The sequence below is a fragment of the Sapajus apella genome, unplaced genomic scaffold, assembly GCF_009761245.1.
Source record: "Sapajus apella isolate SASKATOON/1434 unplaced genomic scaffold, GSC_monkey_1.0 scaffold109, whole genome shotgun sequence".
NCBI classification, from domain to species: domain Eukaryota; kingdom Metazoa; phylum Chordata; class Mammalia; order Primates; family Cebidae; genus Sapajus; species Sapajus apella.
The window spans coordinates 3733806-3756209 of NW_022437049.1; the positions used below are offsets into that span (position 1 = coordinate 3733806).

The following is a 22404-nucleotide window of genomic DNA, read 5'->3' on the forward strand; positions in this document are numbered from 1 at the left end:
AAAAAAAAAAAAAAAAGAAAAAAAGAAAAAAAGAAAGACCCATCTCATGAGGACCGGGACACAGGGGACCAAGCATAGCTCTATGCTGAGCACTTAGTATGGGGGTAGGGCACGGGAACATTCCTTTTTTCTTTCATTCAACTGCTCAATAATGTTCAAAATTAAGAAATGTCAAAACAACCTTTGGGTTGGCATTCAAATAAACATGGGGAAGGGGAAACTTGAAATGCACAAGCATAAAAGTAACCTGCAGATTGGTTATAAGGAATGAAATCGACAACCCTCATTTGTCAAAATGGGTTCCTCCCAGGAAGGTGTGACAGTTTCAGATGACTTTCTGACTTTTTTCCCCCAATCAACATTCATTTACTGAGTACTTTTGCAATCACCAGGGAAATGATGTACAAGATAGAGCCCTGCCTTCCATAGCTTCAATCTAACAGGAAAAAAATATAAAAAGACATACTGGGAAAAAGAAAAAAGCCTTTCAGATAAGATATAAGTGGCATAATATTGCTAGAATGTTCTGGGAATTCAGACACTCAAGCTCTTCCCTGATTGGGAGGAACAGGCCTTTGACCTCGGCATTGGAGTACGGATAAGTTATACATGTGAAATGTGTGTGTGTCCATGTGGGTGTGCACAGGTGAGCAGGAGAGGGGATTCAATTCAGAAAGAACAAAGGTGAAGGGGCAGAGGAGACCAAGACACATTGAGGGAAGAGAAAGGACCCAAACCTGACTGAAGCAAAGAGAGTAACAGAAGAAAAGGAAGGTTGAAAGCCTGGAATGGCAGACCAGACTTTGGACTTTATTCCCTCTACAATTTGGAATCATTTAGTCGTTCAGCAAATGTTTCTTAATCACGTGGCAGGCCCTGTGATAGGTATGGCGAGACACAGGAAAAAAAAAAAAGGAGAAAAACAAAACAAAACAAAACATAGTCCCTTGCTCTTGCCACCAAATTTCATGATAACATAAATTTCTGGAAATATAATTTAAACTCAAAGAGGATTTATGAAGAGCAAAACAACAGTTAATAATAAGGAATCTTTTTTTGGTTACCTATTGGCTGTGTGACAGATTATCCCAAAGTTAATGACTTAAAACAACAATCATTTGATTACTTGTTCATGCTTCTGCAATTGAGACGAGCTTGATGGAGATGCTTGTCTCTTTTCCATAGGGTGTCAGCTGGAGTGGCTTCAACAGCTGGGGTCGGGCTAGAAGGGACAACTTATGTCACGTGTCTGGGCCTGGGACTCTGCTGTGGGTTGGATGTCTCCGTTCTCCTTCACGTGGTGATCTCAGGCTCTCTCCTTTGTTCCTGGTAGTTCAACCTCTTACGTGGCAGCTGGCTTCCCCAGAATTCAAAAGAGGAAACTGCCTGGGTTTCTAGGCACAGTGCCATTCATCACAACCTCCTGGTTAAAGTCGGTCACAAAGCTAGCCCAGATTCAAACAGAAGGAACTAAATAAGGACATGAGTATCAGGAGGCAGGGCTCATTGGGGCCACCAAAATAAAAGGCTACTGTGGAATCTTTAATAATCCAACCACATCTTCCACGATTTTAACCAACAGAGGGACATTAACTGTATAGCTATTTCTACTCGACAGCATGTAATCTCACCCGTCTCACCCTATCCCCACCTTTTTGAATGGCAGCCAAATGCGGCCACCTCTCACGCCACTCACTGATCACTTAATGGAATTGCATCAAGTTTAAGGCAAGCTTGCAACAAACTTTCAAAGAGGCAAGCAGGTGCTGGGGAGGGGCAGGGGGCTTATAGCTCAGAACTACCCATTTGCTCTTGAGCCTGTGTCCCTCCTAAAGTCTCCTTCTGTCATATTCTTCAGACTCAAAACAGCGAGGAGGAAAATCCATTCCTGCCTGGCACCTGCCACTTCATCTGCCACCTCCCACATCCTCGTCTTGCCTAGGCTTCTCCTCACCCCTGCATCTGTGTCGCACCACCCTGTCCTTGGAAGCCACAGCAGAAAATTGAGTTCCTGGTTCTCAGAATGCCATTTAAGATCTCATTGTAGCTTTTATAATCTCTCATATTTTAAATTGTCTTGAACAAAATGCTCCAGGTGTGGCCTGAATACTGAGTTCAGTAGTGGTCCCAGAGTATCTATAGAAGCTTGGGATGTAATCTGGTTGGAGGGAGAGCAAGATGGACTAAGAGATTTTTCTTGTAATTTTTATGAGTGATGTAACTCCTCAGATAACTAGGATTGATCACCAAAATAATTGGCATTAATAGCCAAAAAGTAATTAATAAAAATATATACTCAGCTCACATAAATTAATAAAAATGTATACTTAGTACATGTAAAAGCAAAAGTGAACTGGGCTTAGTAGAGGAGCAGAAGCAGAGAAGTCTGTGTTTGTTTTGCTTTTAACATTTCTAATCAATCATCAGTTATTCCACAGAGAGGCAGGATGGCATGATTATTGAGTATGGGCTCAAGAAGTCAGACCACATGCATGTGAATTCCAGCTCCACCGTTTACTGAGTTATCTTGGCCAAGTTACCTAACTTCCCTGTGTCTTAGCTTTCTCATCTATAAAATGAGAATAATTACAGTACTTACTTAATCTCATAGGGTTGTGGCAAGTATCAAACAGAACTTACAAAAAGCACTGCAACCATGCCCACTAAATTGTAAGCACTCAGTAAGTGTTACCTACTATTATTATCCCATACGTTATCATGAGCCTGAGGATTTCAACGCATGCTTCGTAGATGATTTTCTCCCTATTAATTCTTGTTTAGGATGATCTTGAAAGCGATGACTGTTTAAAATTATGAGAAGCCAAAGATACCCCTCCAAGCCACCTTCTTGGTATCTTGGCCAACTTTAAATAAATCATGGCAAGAAAAGGTATCAATAGCAAAGTATCAATAGCAAATACACTTTAAAAAAAAAAAACCTTAAGGTAACAAGTATTCTACTAAGGCTCAGAAATTAAATATTTAAAATAAAAGATAGGTGACAGAGATGAACTTAAGAAAGAAAAAGCCTGGGCATGGTGGCTCACATCTGTAATCCAAGCACTTTGGAGGCCAAGGTGGGCGGATCACCTGAGGTCAGGAGTTCAAGACCTGCCTGACCAACATGGTGAAACCCCGTCTTTAAAAAAATAAAGAAAGAAAGAAAAAGGTGAGAAATAAGCACTGAATCTGTACACACTTGGAATGTTTTAAAAAAAAGGGTGTACCTGCTCATCAAATTTGTGTGAAGAGGAAATAAGTGAAAACAGTCTAGAATTTTACTTTAGATATAATCATAAATTCCATGTATTATTTTTGCCTTTGATTGCTCTCCTAACACCCTCTTTTCCATTACAATCCCAAGAGGCGAGCAGAAGAGGCATCCAATGACAGAAAAAGGGAAGTTGATGGCTCAGCAATGCACTCACATAGAACCACTTCCCTGCTGCTCTGCGCTTACAGAATTTTGTTTGCATAGAAGAACTGCAGGAGCTCTGGATGATAGTGGCTCTGAAAGATATTAACAATGGTACCTGTGAGGGAGGGATTCAGCAAACTTCCTTGACTATACAACTAATAGGCAGTTGTCAGTGCAGGCATCACCTGCATCCAGCTAGTGACCTGACCTGAAACTGCCAATATATCTTGTGCTTGATCTTCTAGGCATTTTGCCATTTACATTGTATGATGGGTCAACTACAATCAAAACCTAGTTGTCTTGGCCAGGCATGCTGGCTCACGCCTGTAATCCCAGCACTTTGGGAGGCCAAGGCAGGCAGATCACTCGAGATCAGTTGGAGACCAGCCTGGACAACATGGTGAAACCCCATCTCTACTAAAAATAGAAAAATTAACTGGATGTGGTAGTGCACACCCTGTAATCTCAGCTACTCAGGAAGCCGAGGCACGAAAATCGCTTGAACCCTGAGGTGAAGCCTGCAGTGAACCGAGATGGCGCCACTGCACTCCAGCCTGGGTGACAGAGCAAGACTCTGTCCAAAAAAACTAACAAACATAGTCGGCCTGAGTTGTTTTATGGGGGTAACTCTTTCCTGTGCTTGGCCACCTTCTGTGTTAACCACCAGGAAGGCAGGGACTGGAAGAGAATTCTCTCCTACCCTGGCTCACTCACCAGCTGCCGGCAGAGTTTAGGGTTCCTTTGATCTTCTTCATTCTGGAAGCTGTATTCCTTCCTTAGTTTCAGATATGGAGAACAGGCTCGAAATGTTGTTTTGCAAGCCTGAGAGAAAAATAATATTACTATTTTATTGTCAAAAATATTAGAGAGTTCTATAATCCCAAGCAAGGAAAAGTGTCCTAGAGGACTGCACTCAATCTGTGGTCAGGGGGCCACTAAGCGTGTGAAAGTAACTTCCAGTCGTTTCAAAATTTGAATCTTAAAGGGTGTATGCTTATAAAATGGCCATATCTATAATTTGGGGACTGGTGGGAAGGACATAGCTTTACAGTTTAGCACAGCCCTTGTTATTATCCCATCAAAAGTAGTACTGGATTCTTAAATTTAATCTCTCTCTCTCAGTAATTTAAAGAAGACAAGTGGTTTGGTAGAAAGCTTTCCTCCTAATTGTTTTGAAACGTTCACCCAGTCCCACCCCAAAGCAGGCCTGAAGTTGATCCAACCTTGTTAGGACACATTTTCTCCAAGAATAAAACAAAACTTCCAGAAGAAATTAATAAGCCATGGGTGGAGCCAGGCAAGGTGGCTCATGCCTGTAATCCCAGCACTCTGGGAGGCCAAGGCGGGTGGATCACCTGAGGGCAGGAGTTTGAGACCAGCCTGGCCAACATGGTGAAACCCCATCTGTACTAAAAATATAAAAAATTAGCCAGGCGTGATGGCAGGCACCTGTAATCCCAGCTATTCAGGAGGCTAAGGCAGGAGAATAACTTGAATCCGGGAGGCAGAGGTTGCAGTGAGCCAAGATCACGCCATTGCACTCCAGCCTGGGCAACAAGAGCAAAACTCTGTCTCAAAAAAAAAGAAAAGAAAAGAAAAGAAAGAAAGAAGCCACGGGTAGGAAATCTATACCAAGCACAATGACAGAAGCTAATTGGGCATGAATAAATATCCTCATTACATAGGCTGCTGCACCATTGATTAAATCTGTGCCTCTCTGCCCCCAACCCCATTGCCCTGAGCTTATCTCGCATTGACAGATGCTGGGCTTGGGCAGGTGGAGCAGATGGAAAATAACATTCTTGCTCAAAGAGAGATCACACACTGAAGAGGCACCGTGTCTAGGATTCATACAGATACACTGCCCAGTATCCACAGCAGCGCTGGTAGGAACCCCAGGGTCTGGCCTCTCAACTCACAGCTCCCTTTATGAACAGCATGGAGATGTCACTCTGTTTGTTGCAGAGTCAAGGTCTTACCTTGGCAACCTGGGGATTTCTATCCTGTAAATGGATCAGGAGTAAATCTTGTGTCTGCTTAACCTGACTGGTGAAAAATTTCTTCCATTTCCTCCCAGCAAAGGCTGCCAATTGCCCAAACAAAACAAAGGCCGAGTATCTCAGACCGTCGTTCTCCTGCGGTCCCCGTCAACAAAACAACAAGAAAGCCAGATCATTACCAAAAGGCAACTATATCAGAACACATTACGGCTGTCAATCAGAACACATCACAGCCATCGATCTTGGATGTACATTACAGGGTGAGCAGTGAGATTTGGTCTAAAGCACTTAGCTGGGTGGTAGGGGATGGCATGAAGAGGGCCCAAAGTTTTCAATGGACCTCTTCTCCAGCAGACAAGAGGACTAGCCTGGGAAATCACTGGTGTTACTCCCACGTTCCCAGATTTTTTGTTCATCATTTCACGTTTTGGAGATAGACTACATTTATAAAGTTCCCAAAATTCAAAATAACCAAAAGCTTTATAGAAAAAGTAGGTCTACGTTCTACTCCTCTCCATCGGCCACCAAATGTTCCTCCCCACAAGCTAATAATGTTTGCATGTATCTCTCCAGAAAATAAAGAAGAAAGATGTTTACTGTATAGTCCTTCCCTCTTTTTTACGTAAATGGAAGCATCAGGCCACTGTTGTTATGCACCCTGATTTTTCATCAGTCTGAGAGCTCTTTCTACGTCTACACATAAAGGAGTTTCCATTTTTATTTTTCTTTTCTTTCTTCTCTTTTCCTTTTCTGAACCAAAATCCATTCCACCAGTTCCCTGTTTGTTACTGGAGCATTTTCCCAAGTCTTTTCTCGCTGCCTTTGGTCTGAGTTTCTCCCATCTGCAGTGGATATAATAATCGTGTTTCTTCCCCCAACACCCTCCCACCTCTCCCTGCTTTCAGTCTGATTGGTCGGTTTGTGCCTGAGTGCATTTCAGTGGACTCAGCCTTCTCTTTCTTTCCAAGGTGAGCTGTTTGGTCCAAGTATTACCTTTCCAGGACAGGTGACCAAAGCCCAAGGCATTTAAGCAACTTGCCCAAAACCACACTGTCAAGGCAGAATAGTAACCCAGACATCTGACTCCTGGTGCACAGGTTTTTATATCAGTGTTTTGTAGTCTAAGTCCTGCTCCAGGTAAACCAGAGGAAGCAGGGCTGGGGTAGGCCTTCACAGGGGGTAAGGGGCACCAAGAACTGGGGATCACAGAGATCCAGCAAGACTGAGGACCACTAATCACATTGTGAGGTATCTTTTAAAAATTAGCACATGATGCATACAGAAATTGCCTTAGGGTTGCTTTTTTTTATTTTTTTATTTTTATTTTTTCAAGAGAGAGAGAAACAGCATCTTGCTACATTGCCCAGGCTGGCCTCCAGCTCCTGGACCCAAGTGATCCTTCTGCTTCAGCCTCCTGAGTAGCTGGGATTATAGGCACACACCACCATGCCTGGCTTAGAGTTGTATTATCTTCACTGTTCTGGCAGTGAGAGTGTATGTGTGCCTGTTTAATTTAACTAATTTTAATGGAGAATGTACCCCATCCGAAGCCATACCCTAATGCTGTAAGATGTACAGACATGTAAGACAGGTGTCCATTCCCCTAGGAGTCTGACACCATCTAACTGGGAACACATGCATGGGTAAGCAGCATGGCCTCACATAATGAAGAGTGCTATCTATTATCAAGATATAAACTGTCAGCAAACAGTTCGGCATAAGAATTTTTGTGTTTTGGCCGGGCATGGTGGCTCTTGCCTGTAATCCAAGCACTTTGGAGGCCAAGGTGGGCGGATCACCTGAGGTTGGGAGTTCAAGACCAGCCTGACCAGCATGGTGAAACCCTGTCTTTTTTTTAAAAAAAAAAAAAAAAAAGAATTTTTGTGTTTCTATATGGCCAGGGATTTCTGCTCAAAAATTCCATGTAACCAGAGTTTAAAAAATGGTTGAAGGCCAGGCACCGTGGCTCATGCCTAAAGTCCTAGCATTTCAGGAGGCCAAGACAGGAGAATCGCTTGAGCCCAGGAGTTTGGGATCAGCCTGGGCAACATAGCAAGACCATCTCTACAAAAACTACAAAAATTAGCCAGGCACAGTGGCATGCACTTGTGATCGCAGCTACTCAGGAGGCTGAGGTGGGAGGATCACTTGAGCCTGGGAGGTTGAGGCTGCAGTGAGCTGTGTTCCTGCCACTGCCCTCCAGCCTGGGCGAGACCCTGTGTCAAAAAAAAAAAAAAAAAAAAGTGGTTGACTGACAAGTCCTGGAAGTTCAGATGACACCTCCAAGAGATTTAGAGCCATCTCCTCAGAGACATCTGCTTATACTCCAGGATGGTAAGTAGGGACCTTCCCTCACTCCATCCCCAGAGAGGACTGGCTTACATTCAAGAGCAAAAATCCCTCTGTGTCTCTGGAACAGGACGAACAAATTTGCCCAGCTCCTCTATGAGCTCCAAGTTATACAAGGTCAAGGCCTCTTTTCCCCTCCTGTGCTGCTGACACATCTGGCTCTCACCGTGTGGCTCCAGAGAGAATATTAGGGTGTGGGGAGATAACAGGTTGCTCTGGGAGTAAATAAAAGATATGTTCACTGTTCCATAGGTCTTGTCTTTCAGGAACAGAATAACTGGCAGGCTAACTTGTTAGCTTGTAGTTAGGGTCTCTGACTCTTCTCAGTTTTGGACTGAGCTATGGGCTGGTGCACCTTTTGCTTAGCCCGACTTGTCATCTCGCAGTTAAGAGTGCAGCCCTATAGTCAGAGGAGCTGGTGGCATGTCCACTTCCTGGCTCTGTCAACTTGGGCAAGTTCTAACCTTTCTGTGCCTTGGTTTCCTTGTCTACAAAGTGAAGACAACTTCAGAGTCCATCTCACAGGTTTATTGTGAAGATTACATGAGATGAGCCACGTGAACTGCCCCGCACTGTGCCTGGCACACAGTGAGGGCTCACTAAACGCTAATCACTGCTATTGTCGCATTTATAAGACAGCATTGACTACATGTTAGTCAACCAGTGTCAACATCATTAGTCAATCCACATCGTCATTAGTGTACATATACCCACTTCTCTGTTAAGATGAAAACTTGCCAGGCGCAATAGCTCATGCCTGTAATCCCAACACTTTGGGAGGCCAAGGCAGGTGGATCACTTGAGCCCAGGAGTTTGAGACCAGCCTGGGCAACAAAGTCCCCAGAGAGGACTTTACCAAAGTCTTTACCAAAAATGCAAAAATTAGCCGGGCGTGGTGGCGTGTGCCTATAGTCCCAGCTACTTGGGAGGCTGAGGTTGAAGGATCGCTTGAGCCCAGGAGGTGGAGATTGCAGTGAGCTGAGATCATGCCACTGTACTCCAGTCTGGGTGACAGAGAGACCCTGTCTCAAAAAAAAAAAAAAGAAAAAAACACCCTTGAGAGGTAGAGATAGAATTCTATACATCTTTATATATCCTCCCAACCCCTGGCACAGTACTAGTCTCTCAACAAGATGTGTTAATAAATAAGTAAATAATAAAGACCTTGTTCCCACAGCAACAAACCTCCCACAGCTCACATTTCTTTTCTTTTCTTTTTGAGGCAGAGTCTCACTCTGTCACCCAGGCTGGAGTGCAGTGGTGCGATCTCAGCTCACAGCAACCTCCACCTCCCAGGTTCAAGCAATCCTCTCAAGTAGCTGGGACTACAGGCATGCGCCACCATGCCCAGCTAATTTTTATATTTTTTATAGAGATGCAGTTTCTCCATGTCGACCAGTCTGGTCTTGAACTCCTGACTTCAGGTGATCTGCCCACCTCAGCCTCAGAAAGTGCTGGAATTACACGCATGAGCCACTGCGTGTAATCTGGCCTAATTTTTGTAATTTTGTAGAGACAGGGTTTCAACATGTTGGCCAGGCTGATCTCAAACTCCTGACCTCAAGTGATCTGCCCACCTTGGCCTCCCCAAGTGCTGGGATTACAGACATGAGCCCGGCCCCAAAGTCACATTTCTAATCCCACTTTGATTTCAATAACCCAGAATTTTTCTGTCTCACTTACATCATCTAATAAAGTCCTGGTCTGAAGAGTGATGTCTATGAAGAAGGAGCCCAAACCTTTCCCCTGGATCTTGCCCAGGACGATGGTCAGAGTCTTCATACTTTCATGGATGACTTCCAAACTCACAGGGTCATACAATCCACACACCAGCAGGTCCAGGACAATTTTCTTATACTTTCTCACCTGTCACCAAGGTTTGGAAAGGATTAGCAGCACAGGAATTACTCCCCATGGGTTGAAAAGCAACCCGACATCTAAGCTACTAATAACCTAGGACTTGAACTAAGAGACTAGGGCTTTCTTCAAGGTTTGCACAACTCACTAAAATATAAGTGCTTCCATTAACCCAACCCAAGAGCCCAACTCAGCCTAGGAAGGAAAACAGAAAGAGCAATCTGGAGTGGCATGGGGGTGGGTGAGGCTGGGTAGGGCTCTCCAAATAGGGCAGCAGACCTGGGTGATCTTGGGGCCTGGGGAGTACTAGTTACCTTTATAGTAGGGAAGAGACAAAATGGGCACTGAAGTTGGCAGATGGTAAAGGAGGAGGTGGGGAAACATATTCTATGAAACAAACATAAATTACTAAAAAAAAAAAAAAAAATCACTTAAATTCACCAGGGAGGGTAACAACTGTGAATTTATCTTGCCTGCAGCTCTGTCTCCCACGTGGTTGATATTGCTGAGGTGTCGTGAGCCTAAGATGACCCTGAATGAATGACATCCTTGTGCAGAAGAAACCTGTGACTTGCTTCCAGCCTACAGACATGACTTCACATTGCATAAGATTCTTTTTTTTTTTTGAAACAGAGTCTCACTCTGTCTCTCATGCTAGAGTGCATGGTGTGATCTCTGCTAACTGCAACCTCTGCCTCCCAGATTCAAGCAATTCTTCTGCCTCAGCCTCCTGACTAGCTGGGACTGCAGGCACATACCACCACACCTGGCTAATTTTTGTATTTTTACAAAAATACAAAAGAGGTGGGGTTTCACCATGTTGGCCAGGCTGGTCTTGAACTCCTAACCTCAAGTGATCTGCTGGCCTTGGCCTCCCAAAGTGCTGGGATTGCAGGTGTGAGCCACCACTGCTTGGCCCGTAAGACTCTATCTTAGCAGACAGGAGGCGGTGAAACCCTCCTGCTGGCCTGGAGGAAGTGAGATGCCGGCTGTGAGAGGGTGGCCTCTAGGCATTGAGAGTGGCCCCCCGACAGACAGCAGGCAAAAACAGAAACATCCGTCCCACAACGGGAAGTAACTAAATTCTGCCAACAACCACGGAAGTGAACCCTGAGCTTCAGAAAGGAATGCAGTCTGGCTGACACTTGATTGCAGCCTCCTGAGAGCCTGAGCAGAGGACCCAGCTGAACTGCACCTGGACTCCTGACCCACGAAAACAGAGATAATAAACCCGTGTTGCTCTAAGCTGCTAAGTGTGCGGTGGTTTGTTCCAAGGTGATAGGTAACTAATACATCAGAGACCATACTCCAGCCCTGGGGACTCCACACCAAGAGGGCTGGAGAGGCTTGGGGGGCTGGCTGAGCCCCACCCTTCTTCCCTACCTTGTCAGGGGCTTCGCAGGCCATGGTTCCCAAGCCTTTCATTGCCATGTGACGCTTTTTAGCACTGGGGTCCCGGGCTCTTTCGGCCAAGATGAAAAACACATTCTTCAGAGGCTCCCACTTCCGAAACCTCAGTTTCCAAGAGACCTGGGTGATGAGTCAAAAATTTAGGAGTGTTCGGAGCCATACCCAATCCCAACCCCAATCCTTCCCTCTCAGGAAAATTCTGCAATTGCCTGCTCAATTTTACTCCTTCTTTCTCCAATGAAAGATGCCTGGGTTTTGTTGGAAATGAACTCATTTGGTCTACATAATGAAGAAACTGATGGACGAAGAGGAAAGGGGGCAAGAAAGATAATACAGGCTGGTGTTGAGGTAGGTTTAGGAGATTATGGGGAGGGGCTCTAGAGCAGCTATGGGTGTGATAGAAGTTGAAAGAAAGAGGACTCGATCAGTGTTGAAGTGTCCTGGGAATCGGGATCCCTTTCACAGGGAAAGGTGTGCCGTTACTCCTCCCATTTCAAAGAGCTCCCTTTACCCTTCTTCTCCAGCTCTTTCCCATTTTTCTGCTCTCCTTTGTATCCAAATGCCTTGAAAAACATCTACACTTGTTTTCTCCCATTTGTCTCTTCCCATTGTCTCTTGAACCCTTCGCAATCAGGCTGATATCCCCTCACCCCACCTTGCCATATGGCTAATTCCAAGGGTCAGTTCTCAGTAGTCACATTACTCAACCTCTCAATAGCACTTGACACAATTAGCAAAGCATATCTGCAAACATCTAGTATACATCTACAGACATTTCAGAATTAATCTAGTACACATCTACAAACATTTCAGGGCACTTAAAGGATGTTCCAACTCCAGAATGCATGCATCCGAGCATGCAATTAAGAGTAGGAACAGAAATGCATGAATAATGCAAGTTGGGAAAAAACACTGTGTGTCTGATGCAGAAACCTGTACCAGAACTAAACTCTGAGGGCTGGGTGTAGTGGTTCATGCCTGTAATCCAAGCACTTTGGAGGCCAAGGCGGGTGGATCACCTGGGGTGGAGAGTTCAAGACCAGCCCGACCAGCATGGTGAAAAAAAAAAAAAAAAACTAAACTCTGAGTAATTTCAGAGCCAGGGATGGGGCAAGAGATGGGCAAGTCTCTGAGTCTTTGTAGTAAGCCTATGAACTCTCATGCCAGGAAGACCCAGGTGTGCAGCAGGACCCAGAAAACAGCAACAGGTACTGGAGTGAGAATCAAGATGATGGAAGATCCAGACAAGATCAAAGACAAAAGCCACCTCCCCACCATCCTTACAAAGGGGCCAGGGAAGAGACTGGCTTGAGATTTGGCTATCTCAATAGTGCTATGGATGAGATTTGGTGATTTCCAAGCCTCCCTATTATTCCTGAATCGTCATCACAGTTTATTCTTTTTTTATCTTTTATTTTATTTATTTATTTACTTATTTTTGAAACAGGGTCTCACTCTGTCGCCCAAGCTGCAGTGCAGTGGCATGATCTCGGCTCACTGCAGCCCCTACCTCTGCAGCTCAAGCGATCCTCCCACCTCGGCCCTGAGTAGCTGGGATGGCAGGTGAATGCCACCATGCCCATCTAATTTTTGTATCTTTGGCAGAGACAGGGTTTCGCCATGTTGCCCAGCCTGGTCTAGAACTCCTGAGCTCAACTGATCTGCCCCCCTCAGCCTCTCAAAGTGCTGGAATTACAGGCGTGAGCCACCCCACCTGGCCTCATTCCATATCTGTATTATTGAGTTGGCAGCAAGTTAAATTATTCTCAACTAATCTTCTTGTCATCCTGTAAACATCCTATCCCTGTTAAAAGAACTGTCATCAAAGTTTTTTCAGAAGGTACTTCAGTGGAGCAGGCCTAACTAACCGCAGACCAGGCAAATATACATCTTACAAAACAGTTGCTGGGAGGAAAAATTTGTTCATAATATTTTGTGTCAGACCTTGGAAAATAAAGATATCATTGATGTCCTTTTCTTCTTGGGCTGGGAAGTAGGGATGGAAAGGGGCTGGCCCAGGATTCTCCTCTGTCTTTGGTCCATGGAACTAAAAAAAAAAAAAAAAAAAAAAAAAAAAAAAAACACATCATATATGACACAGACAATCATCATTGACAAATATTATTGTACAATGCACTGTTCCAAAGTAAGAATATAAAGAGGCAGCAATCCTGAGGCCTGTCGTTAGGAACCTTCTACTGTGGTGAGGAGATAGAACAGTCACGTAGATAAATAGCAACCCAAGGTAGCCCAAGAGGAATAGCAGCTTGGGGGTCAAGGGGGATCTGCCCTCTGGTTCTTCCCTCCATTCTGCAGATTTTTTTTTAATCACAAAAGAAGTAAAATGCAGATTCCCAGGTCCTACCCACAGAGTTCTCATGAATTGAAATACAGAGTAGCCTCAAATTTTGTGTTTTTGAAAGTTCTCCAAGAATGTAAATTGGCACCTCTTTTTAGAGAGGATTTTGGCACTATCTCTTACCACTTTAAAGTGCACATAATTGGCAATTCTTTAATCCTACAGATATCAGCACATCATATGCTCAAAGATATACACAAAGGATAGCTACCATAGCACTTGGTAATAAACAATATTGTGTTCTTTAATGGTTTGGGCAGGGGAAAAGGGAGTGGGGCAGGGATTTGAGACAGGGTCTTGCTCTGTCTCCCAGGCTGGAGTGCAGTGGCAGGAAAACAGCTCACTGCAGCTTCAACCTCCCAGGCTCAAGCAATCCTCCTGTCTCAGCCTCTGAGTAGCTGGGACCACAGGTGCATGCCACCACGCCCAATTAATTTTTAAATTCTTTTTAGAGACGGAGTCCCATCACATTGCCCAATCTGGTCTCAAATTCCTGGGCTCATGCAATCCTTCTGCCTCAGCCTCCCAATGTGTTGGGATTACAGCCGTGAGCCACTGTCCCCAGCCAATGGTTTTAACATAAATAAATTACATATTTTACAACTATACGACTTTACAATGACTGCTATGCAGTCAATAAGAAGAAAACTGGGCAGATCAGCATGTGCTAAAATAATCTTCACAATATACTGTTGAGTGAAAAGTGCAAATCCGTGTGTACAGTATTTACCATTTGGGTAAAATCAAAATGAGGGCAGGAAATACATATGTACATACATGCTTGCATATGCATAGAAGGAGGAAAAATACCCAAGAAACGTTAAGAGAGATAGCCTCTGGGCTGGAACTGAGGAACTGAGATGGGAGAGAAACTTACATTTTTACTTTTTTTGTATATGTACAGCTTGTAATTTTACCATGCGCATGTATTATTGAAAGAATATCATATACATAAATGTAGCTTACCAAGTGATTCTGATCCACAGCCTGACTTTGGGCCAGCTAGTACAACCCAGCACTTCTCAAACTTTAATGTCCCCTAAAATCATTTGAAGATCTTGTTCAGCGTTTCTGCAGCGGAACTCCAGATTCCGCCTTTCTTCCAAGCTCCCAGGGGATGCCAAGCAGGGCCTATGCTCTGAGTGTCAAGGGCATAAAGTTAAGAGCCACTGGAGTTGAGAGAGGACCATAGGCTGGAATTGCTGGTGGAGGCTTTCCAAAGCACACTGGTGAGCTTGGAAGCAGAGGCAGAGCATATATGACACAAGGGATTCAACAGGATTCCATGTAGTATCATGATTCCATGTAGTATCATGGTAGGAGAGAGATAGAAGATAGGCTACAGGGAGCGGGGAATGTAGTTAAAGGCCAGCTGTGGAGGACTCAGACTTATAAAGAGCTTGATTTCAATTGTGCTTTGTAGATGTGAGTAACCTGATGATTTTCTTTTAATTTAGGGGAAATCCATGTAACATACAATTAGCCATGTAAACAATGCTCTGCAACCACCACCTCTGTCTAATACCAAAATTTTTTCATCACCCCAAAAGAAAAACCTGCACCTATCAGGCACTCATTCCCTATTCCATCCTCCCCCAGCCTCTGGCAACATTAATCTGCTTTCTGTCTCAATGGATTTACCTATTTTGAATATTTCATATATGTGAAATCATACATTACTATGACCATTTATAACTGGCTTCTTTTGCTTAGTATATTGTTTTCAAGGTTAATCTGTGTTGTAGCATGTATCAATCAGTATTTCATTTTTTTATGGCTGAATAATATTCCTTTGTATGGATATACCATAATTTGTTTATCCATTCATGTGTTGATAGGCACTTGGGTTGTTTTTCTCTTTTGGCTATTGTGAATAATGCTACTATGAATATTTGTGCACAACTATTTGTTGGGGTATCTGCTTTCAGTTCTTTGGGGTATATACTTAGGAGTAGAATTGCTGGGTCATATGGTAATTTTTTGGTTTTTGGTTTTGAGAGAGTCTTACTCTGTCTCCCAAGCTGGAGTACAGTGGCACAATCTTGGCTTACTGCAACCTCTGCCTCCTGGGTTCAAGGGATTCTCCTGCCTCAGCCTCCCAAGTAGCTGGGATTACAGGTGTATACCACCACACCCGGCTAATTTTTGTATTTTTAACAGACACAGCGTTTCACCACTTTGGCCAGGCTGGTCTCGAACTCCTGACCTTAAGTGATCCACCCACCTCGGCAACCCAAAGTGTCGGGATTATAGGCATGAGCCACTATGGCCAGCCATCATATGGTAATTCTACGCTTAACTTTTTGAAGAACCACCAAACTGTTTTCTACAGTGGTTGCACCATTTTACATTCCCACCAGCAATGTGTGAGAGTTCCAATTTCTCCACATCCTTACCAACTTTTATTTTCCATTATTATTGTTTTTATTATTATATCCATCTTAGTAGGCATGAAGTAGTCTGTCATTTGTGGTTTTTATTTGCATTCTCCTAATGATTAATGAGGCTAAGCATCTTTTTGCGTGCTTGTTGGTATTTATATGTCCTCTTTGGAGAAATTTCTATTCAAATCCTTAGCTCATTTTCAATTGGGTTGTCTTTTTCTGAGTTATAAAAATTCTTTATATATGCTGAATACTAGACCATTATCAGATATATGACTTTCTCCCATTCTGTGGGCTATCTTTGCACTTTCTGGATAATATCCTTTGTGCACAAAAGTTTTTATTTTTCATGAAGTCCAATTTGTCTATTTTTGTTGTTCTTACTCATGCTTTGTTATATCTATGAATCTATTGCCACATCTAAGGTAATGAAGATTTACCACCATATGTTCTTTTAAGCGTTTTATAATTTTAGCCTTTCTATTTAGGTCATTCATCCATTTTGAGTTAATTTTTGTATATAGTGTGTGGTAGGGGTTCAACCTCATTAGAACCATTGACTTGTATGTGTTTTGTGTTTTTTTTATTTATTTTATTTATTTATTTTTTTTGAGATGGAGTCTTGCTCTGTCACCCAGGCTTACCACAACCTCCACCCCCTGGGTTCAAGCAATTCTCCTGCCTCAGCCTCCTGAGTAGCCAGGATTAGAGGTGCACACCACCACACCTGGCTAATTTTTTATATTTTTAGTAGAGACAGGGATTTACCATGTTGGCCTCGAACTCCTGACCTCGTGATCTGCCCGCCTTGGCCTCCCAAAGTGCTGGGATTACAGGCATGAGCCACCACACCTGGCCATATTTTATTTTTTTTTAATAGGAGAAATGGTAGACAAGCAGCTGCAGCAACGGCTTAACCCTGGCTGCATTAGGATCACCTGAGGAACTTTTAAACATCCAGAATAAGTCTAACATTATCTCTGGAGGGGGACCCAGGCATCAGTATTTTTAAAGCTCACCAAGTAATTCCAGCAGGCAGTCTCTGAACTACATTGACCAGTGACCAACTGCCTTGGTTTTCTCAGGGCTGGGGAGCTTCCAGGGACATGGGACTTTCAGTGCTAAAGCTGGAAAAGTCCTAAGCAAACCAAGACACACTCCTCTCTCATAGAAGCTGACCCTTTAAACAGATGTACTTTGGAACATTTGACTCACTTGATCTGGAGATGCATGGGAACTCGGTTTCTCTGCCATCCTTGCCCCCCAGATGGATTTGGTCCATGAAACCCAGGTGGATTTGCTCCATTCTGGAAAGGTCCATGAAAACACCCCCTCACCCCTAATTTACAGGACCTATATCTCCTTCATATCTATCTGGTCAAGAGGAATCTTCTCGCCACTGCAATAGGGAACCAAAATAAAACCCCAGAAAATTGCACCCCCATCAATTAGCATGAGTTTCTCTTTCCATCAGTTACCTGGCTGATCTGAGATTCTCTGTTTGATTGAAGGTATTCCCACAGGCTTCCTCATTAAACCAGTGGTTCTCACATTTCAGTGTGCATCAGAATCACCCAGCAGACTTGTTAAAACACAGATTCCCAGGCCCAGGCCCCAGAGTTTCTGATTCTGTGCATCTGCAGCAGGGCCTAATAATGTCTATGTCCAACACGCTCCCAGATGACACTGGGATGTGGTTGGTTTGGTGACCACACTTGGAAAACCACTGCATTAACAGAAAGAAACCACAACAGAACAGCGTTGGTTCTCTCCAGAATAAAGGGATTTTAAAATTCGCATTGAGGAGGGAGCTGGAGGTCATTATCCCAAGCAAATTAACACAGGAACAGAAAACCAAGTACCACATGTTCTCACTCATAAGCGGGAGCTAAACGTTGAGTACCTATGGACACAAAGAAGGCAACAGACACCAGGGCCTACTTGAGGGTGGAGGGTGGGAGGAGGATGAGGATTGAAAAACTCCCTATTGGGTATCATGCTTTATTACCTGGGTGACAAAACAATTTGTACTTCAAACCCTTGCAACACACAATGTACCTTTATAACAAACCCACGCATGTACCCTTGAAACTAAAATAAAACGTATTCATTTACTTTATTTTGTGGGGGGAGATGAGTCTTACTTTGTCACCCAGGCTGAAGTGCAGTGGCGTGATTCCGGCTCACTGCAACCTCCACCTCCCGGGTTCAAGCAATTCTCTGGCCTCAGCCTCCCGAATAGCTGGGACTACAGGTGTGTGCCACCATGCCTGGATAAGTTTTTGTATTTTTGTAGAGACAGGGTTTCACTGTGTTGCTCAGGCTGGTCTTGAACTCCTGAGCTCAGGCCATCTGCCCACCTCAGCCTCCCAAAGTTCTAGGATTACAGGCATGAGCCACCACGCCCGCCAACTAAAATAAAATTTAAAAATTTAAAATTCACATGGAGTCAAGAAACACACTTGGGTGTTTCTTTCTGGGGCTTTTCTTTTAACAATTTTATGTTTCATAGAACCTGATGATCCTCAGGTCAGATGCTCCGGTTCAGAGCTGTCAGGTGCCTGACAATGGGTACAGGGAGCCTAAAAGAAGCAAAACTCCTGTCCCATGGTGAATTCGAGTTGAACACAATCTATTTTAGCCAAATCGGATTGGTTATTTATATTAGCATATTTGTGAATTTTAATATCATTAAGATTACCTTCAAATGAAAAGAACCTCAAAATGGAGGTAAAGCTGTCACCCGATTGCCCCAACCCAAATCGGGCCATCACCGTCTGCTGCTGCAGCCAGAGGTGGGGCGGGGAGGAGAGCCATGACCCACAGGAATTAGGGCAGTTGAGAAAACTGGTTATTGGTGGCCTAAGCTTTGAAACTACAGAGGCCCAACATTTTGAGGAATGGGGCACGCCCACAGATTGTGTGGTAATGAGAAACTCCCAAACAAAACATCTCAGGGTTTTGGTTTTGGGACTTAGACTTGTGCAGCAAAGTGTGTTCAACCACACAGCAAAGTGTGATGGGCGTGTAACGGAACCAAAGACAGCTGTTTGTAGAGAGGGTTCTGTAAAGCCTGGAGCCCATCCAACAGCGAAGAAAATGTTTGTTGGGGGATAATAAGGAAGATAGAGAAGAATATAATTTGAAAGACTCCTTTGAAAAGTGTGACAACATTGAAACCATAGAAGTTATGGACCAGGCGCCGTGGCTCACACCTGTAATTTCAGCACTTTGGGAGGCTGAGATGGGCAGATGACTTGAGCTCAGGAGTTTGAGACCAGCCTGACCAACATGGTGAAATCCCGTCTCTACTACAAATACAAAAATTAGCTGGGCATGGTGGCACATGCCTGTAATCCCAGCTACTTGGGAGGTTGAGGCAGGAGAATTGCTTGAACCCAAGAGGTGGAGGTTGCAGTGAGCCAAGATCATGCCACTGTACTCCAGCCTGGGTGACAGAGTGAGACTCCATCTCTAAATAAATAAACAAGTAAATAAATAAGTTATGGAAGCTAGGCAGAGTGGAAAAAAGAGAGAATTTGGTCTTGTAACTTTTGATGATCATGAAACAACTGATGAAATTCTTGTTCAGATATACCATGCCATTAATGGGCATAATTGTGAAGTAAAAAGGGTCCTTTCTAAATGACATGGAGTCTTCTGGATCATAAAGAGGTCATGGAAGTGGATCTGGCAACTTGGCTGGTCATGGAGGAAACTTTGGAGGTGGTAGAGATCATTTTGGCTGTGGTGGAAACTGGTGGAAAGGAGGCTATGGTGGTGAAGGTGATGGCAGCAGAGGTAGTTATGCAGGAGGTGATGGTGGATAGAATGGATTTGGAGGTGATGGTAGCAACTACAGGTGGTGATCCTGGTCACAACAGTAGAGGGGTCATGGTGGTGGTGGACCAGGATGTGGAAACCAAGGTAGTGGATATGGTGGCAGTGGTGAATGATATGATGGTTACAATGAAGGAGGAAATGCTGGTGGTGGGAACTACGGTGGTGGTGGGAACTATAATGATCTTGGAAACAGTGATCAAATTATGAATCCATGAAAGAGGGCAGTTTTGGTGGAAGAAGCTCAGGCAGTTCCTAAGGTGATGGTTATGGATCTGGTGATGGAAATGGTGGATATGGGAGCAGAAGTTTCTAAAAACAGCAGAAAAGGAGGCTGGGCATGGTGGCTCATGCCTATAATCCCAGCACTTTGGGAAGCCGAGGTGAGTGAATCCCCTGAGGTCAGGAGTTTGAGACCAGCCTTGCCAACACGGTGAAACCCCATCTCTACTAAAAATACAAAAATTAGCTGGGCATGGTGGCGGACGCCTGTAATCCTAGCTACTTGGGAGGCTGAGGCGCGAGAATCGCTTGAACCCAGGAAGCAGAGTTTGCAGTGAGCCCAGATTGCGCCACTGCACTCCAGCCTGGGGGACAGAGCAAGACTCTGTCTCCAAAAAAATAAAAACAGCAGAAAAGGGCTACAGTTCTTAGCAGGAGAAAGAACTAGAAGTTTCGGGAAAGCAGCAAGTTACCTTGAAACAGTCGTCACAAATGCATTAGAGGAACTATAAAAATCTGCCGCGGAAGGAATGCTGATCCATAGTTAGAAAAATTAGCCGGGCGCGGTGGCTCACGCCTGTAATCCCAGCACTTTGGGAGGCCGAGGCGGGTGGATCACGAGGTCAAGAGATCGAGACCATCCTGGTCAACATGGTGAAACCCCGTCTCTACTAAAAATACAAAAAATTAGCTGGGCATGGTGGCGCGTGCCTGTAATCCCAGCTACTCAGGAGGCTGAGGCAGGAGAATTGCCTGAACCCAGGAGGCGGAGGTTGCGGTGAGCCGAGATTGCGCCATTGCACTCCAGCCTGGGTAACAAGATCGAAACTCCGACTCAAAAAAAAAAAAAAAAAGAAAGAAAGAAAAGTGACTGCAGCTTAAACAGAAAACTCTTCTTGTTCAGGACTGTTACAGCCACAGTTTACAAAAACGGCAGCTATTGATACTGCAGTGTAGCATTGGCTAGATGCACATCCCTACGGCCTTTCATCTGCTGTAGCTTTTTCTTTTTCTTTTCATTACATCAGGTACATTGCCCGGTAAATTGGAGCACTGATCTCAAGAATAAAAAATTAAGGAATTTTTAACTTTTCAATATGTGTATAGTTCAGTTTTTCTGCATTTTTGAACAGACACTTTAACAAAATTTCCTTGCGAGTTAATAAAGAAGACCATTGTCAATTACTGTTTTGCAGAAGTTTTGTTAACATTAACTATAAAGAAACACCTGCTGACTTGCAGTTTAAGGGAATTCTAATCTCCCCATTTCCAAACCATGATCTGAATGGGGGCTGACATGTGGAGAGAATAGATATTTGTATGTTTGCAAAGTCTGTTTTAGATAAATAGGATTGGGTGTTTAAATAAGCATATTTGTGATTTTAGTATATTGTGATTTTCATTTATCTTCAAATGAAAAAAAATCTCAAATTTCAAAAACAAAATAAAAGAAGCAAAACTCCCTTAAGCTGAGGGTACACTCACCAAGGAGGGCACGGGCCTCATTATAAACCTGCTGGTATCTCTGTTCCAAGGCCTAAGAAAACCATGCCTAAAGCTCTTTTCCACTGGGAAGGAAAACAAACCTGCTGCCCTGTTCTTTTTGCTTGACTTCTCTTGCAAGATTAGCATAACAGCTAAGGGCTGTAGCCAGCCAAGGCAGCTTCCCCAGGCTTCAGAAACCAAGCAGCCAGCCTCGCCTTCATAGGCGTGAGTAGAACTCAAGATCATGCTCCCGAGCAGGGCAAAGTAAGTGAGAACTGAGTGGTTCCACCTGGAAGATTCGAGCTGTGGTTAGAGAAACACACACAGAGTTCCATCGTGAGCTCACTACCTCTTCTAGCAAACAAGAGAAAAACTGTGATGTAGTCTAATCTTGCAGGTTGCAGGGCTTATCTTGATCTTGGGTGCAGGAAAAGGAAAGCATTTCTCAGTGTTGGCTGCACCTTCTATATCAGAATTCCCTGGGGTGCTTGTCATAAACTCCAAGCCAGGGGTGGGTACAGTGGCTCCCCCCTGTGATCCCAGCACTTTGGGAGGCTGAGCATTGCTTGAGCCCAGGAGTCAGAGCCTGCCGTAACCTATGATTGCGTCACTGCACTCTAGCTGGGGCGACAGAGCAAGATCCTACCTCTAAAAAATAAAATAATAATAATAATAAACTCCAGCCCTGCCCAGGATTATTGTATCAGAATCTCAGGCAGTGTCAGGTCTGAGCATTGCACTTTTTGTACATGGTGCCTGGTGATGCTACACACATGCTGGTATAGAAGAACTTCTGCTCTGGAAATTAAATAAACCCAGAATCAACATACTCCTCTAGGCTGAGCCCATGCAGTAGTAGAGACCATGAAAGTCAGGGAGGGAGCTGGGGCCGAGGGATGAGGAAGGGAAGGAGGTCAGTGTCTTTGCAGAGAACAAGGGATTGATACCATATGTTTGTGAAGCACTTTGAATTTCACTTTCCAAATAAAATTAAAATCACAGCGGCTGTTTGTCTATGATTTGTTCAACTTTTCTAGGATGCTATTCTCCAGTTAAAAGTTTCCTTAAAAAAATAAAACA

General features: G+C 44.0%; 1 protein-coding gene across 6 annotated transcripts in view; it reads right to left on the bottom strand.

Annotated features, from left to right (window-relative positions):
• The window catches only part of MRO (maestro), a 35638-nt gene that overhangs the window by 7827 nt on the left and 5407 nt on the right, over nt 1-22404 (bottom strand). For 3 of the 6 annotated variants that reach the window (XM_032259497.1, XM_032259496.1, XM_032259493.1), the window contains 6 exons: nt 12979-13081; nt 11008-11154; nt 9451-9633; nt 5398-5553; nt 4133-4240; nt 3215-3510 (listed from right to left, as the gene is read on the bottom strand). In XM_032259497.1, the coding sequence (XP_032115388.1) occupies nt 3457-3510; nt 4133-4240; nt 5398-5553; nt 9451-9633; nt 11008-11154; nt 12979-13077 (747 nt within the window). In that variant the 5' untranslated portion in view covers nt 13078-13081 and the 3' untranslated portion in view covers nt 3215-3456. Of the gene's footprint in view, nt 1-3214; nt 3511-4132; nt 4241-5397; nt 5554-9450; nt 9634-11007; nt 11155-12978; nt 13082-21324; nt 21581-22404 lie in introns of those variants that run through there. The other 3 variants (XM_032259498.1, XM_032259494.1, XM_032259495.1) reach the window with 3 other exon arrangements.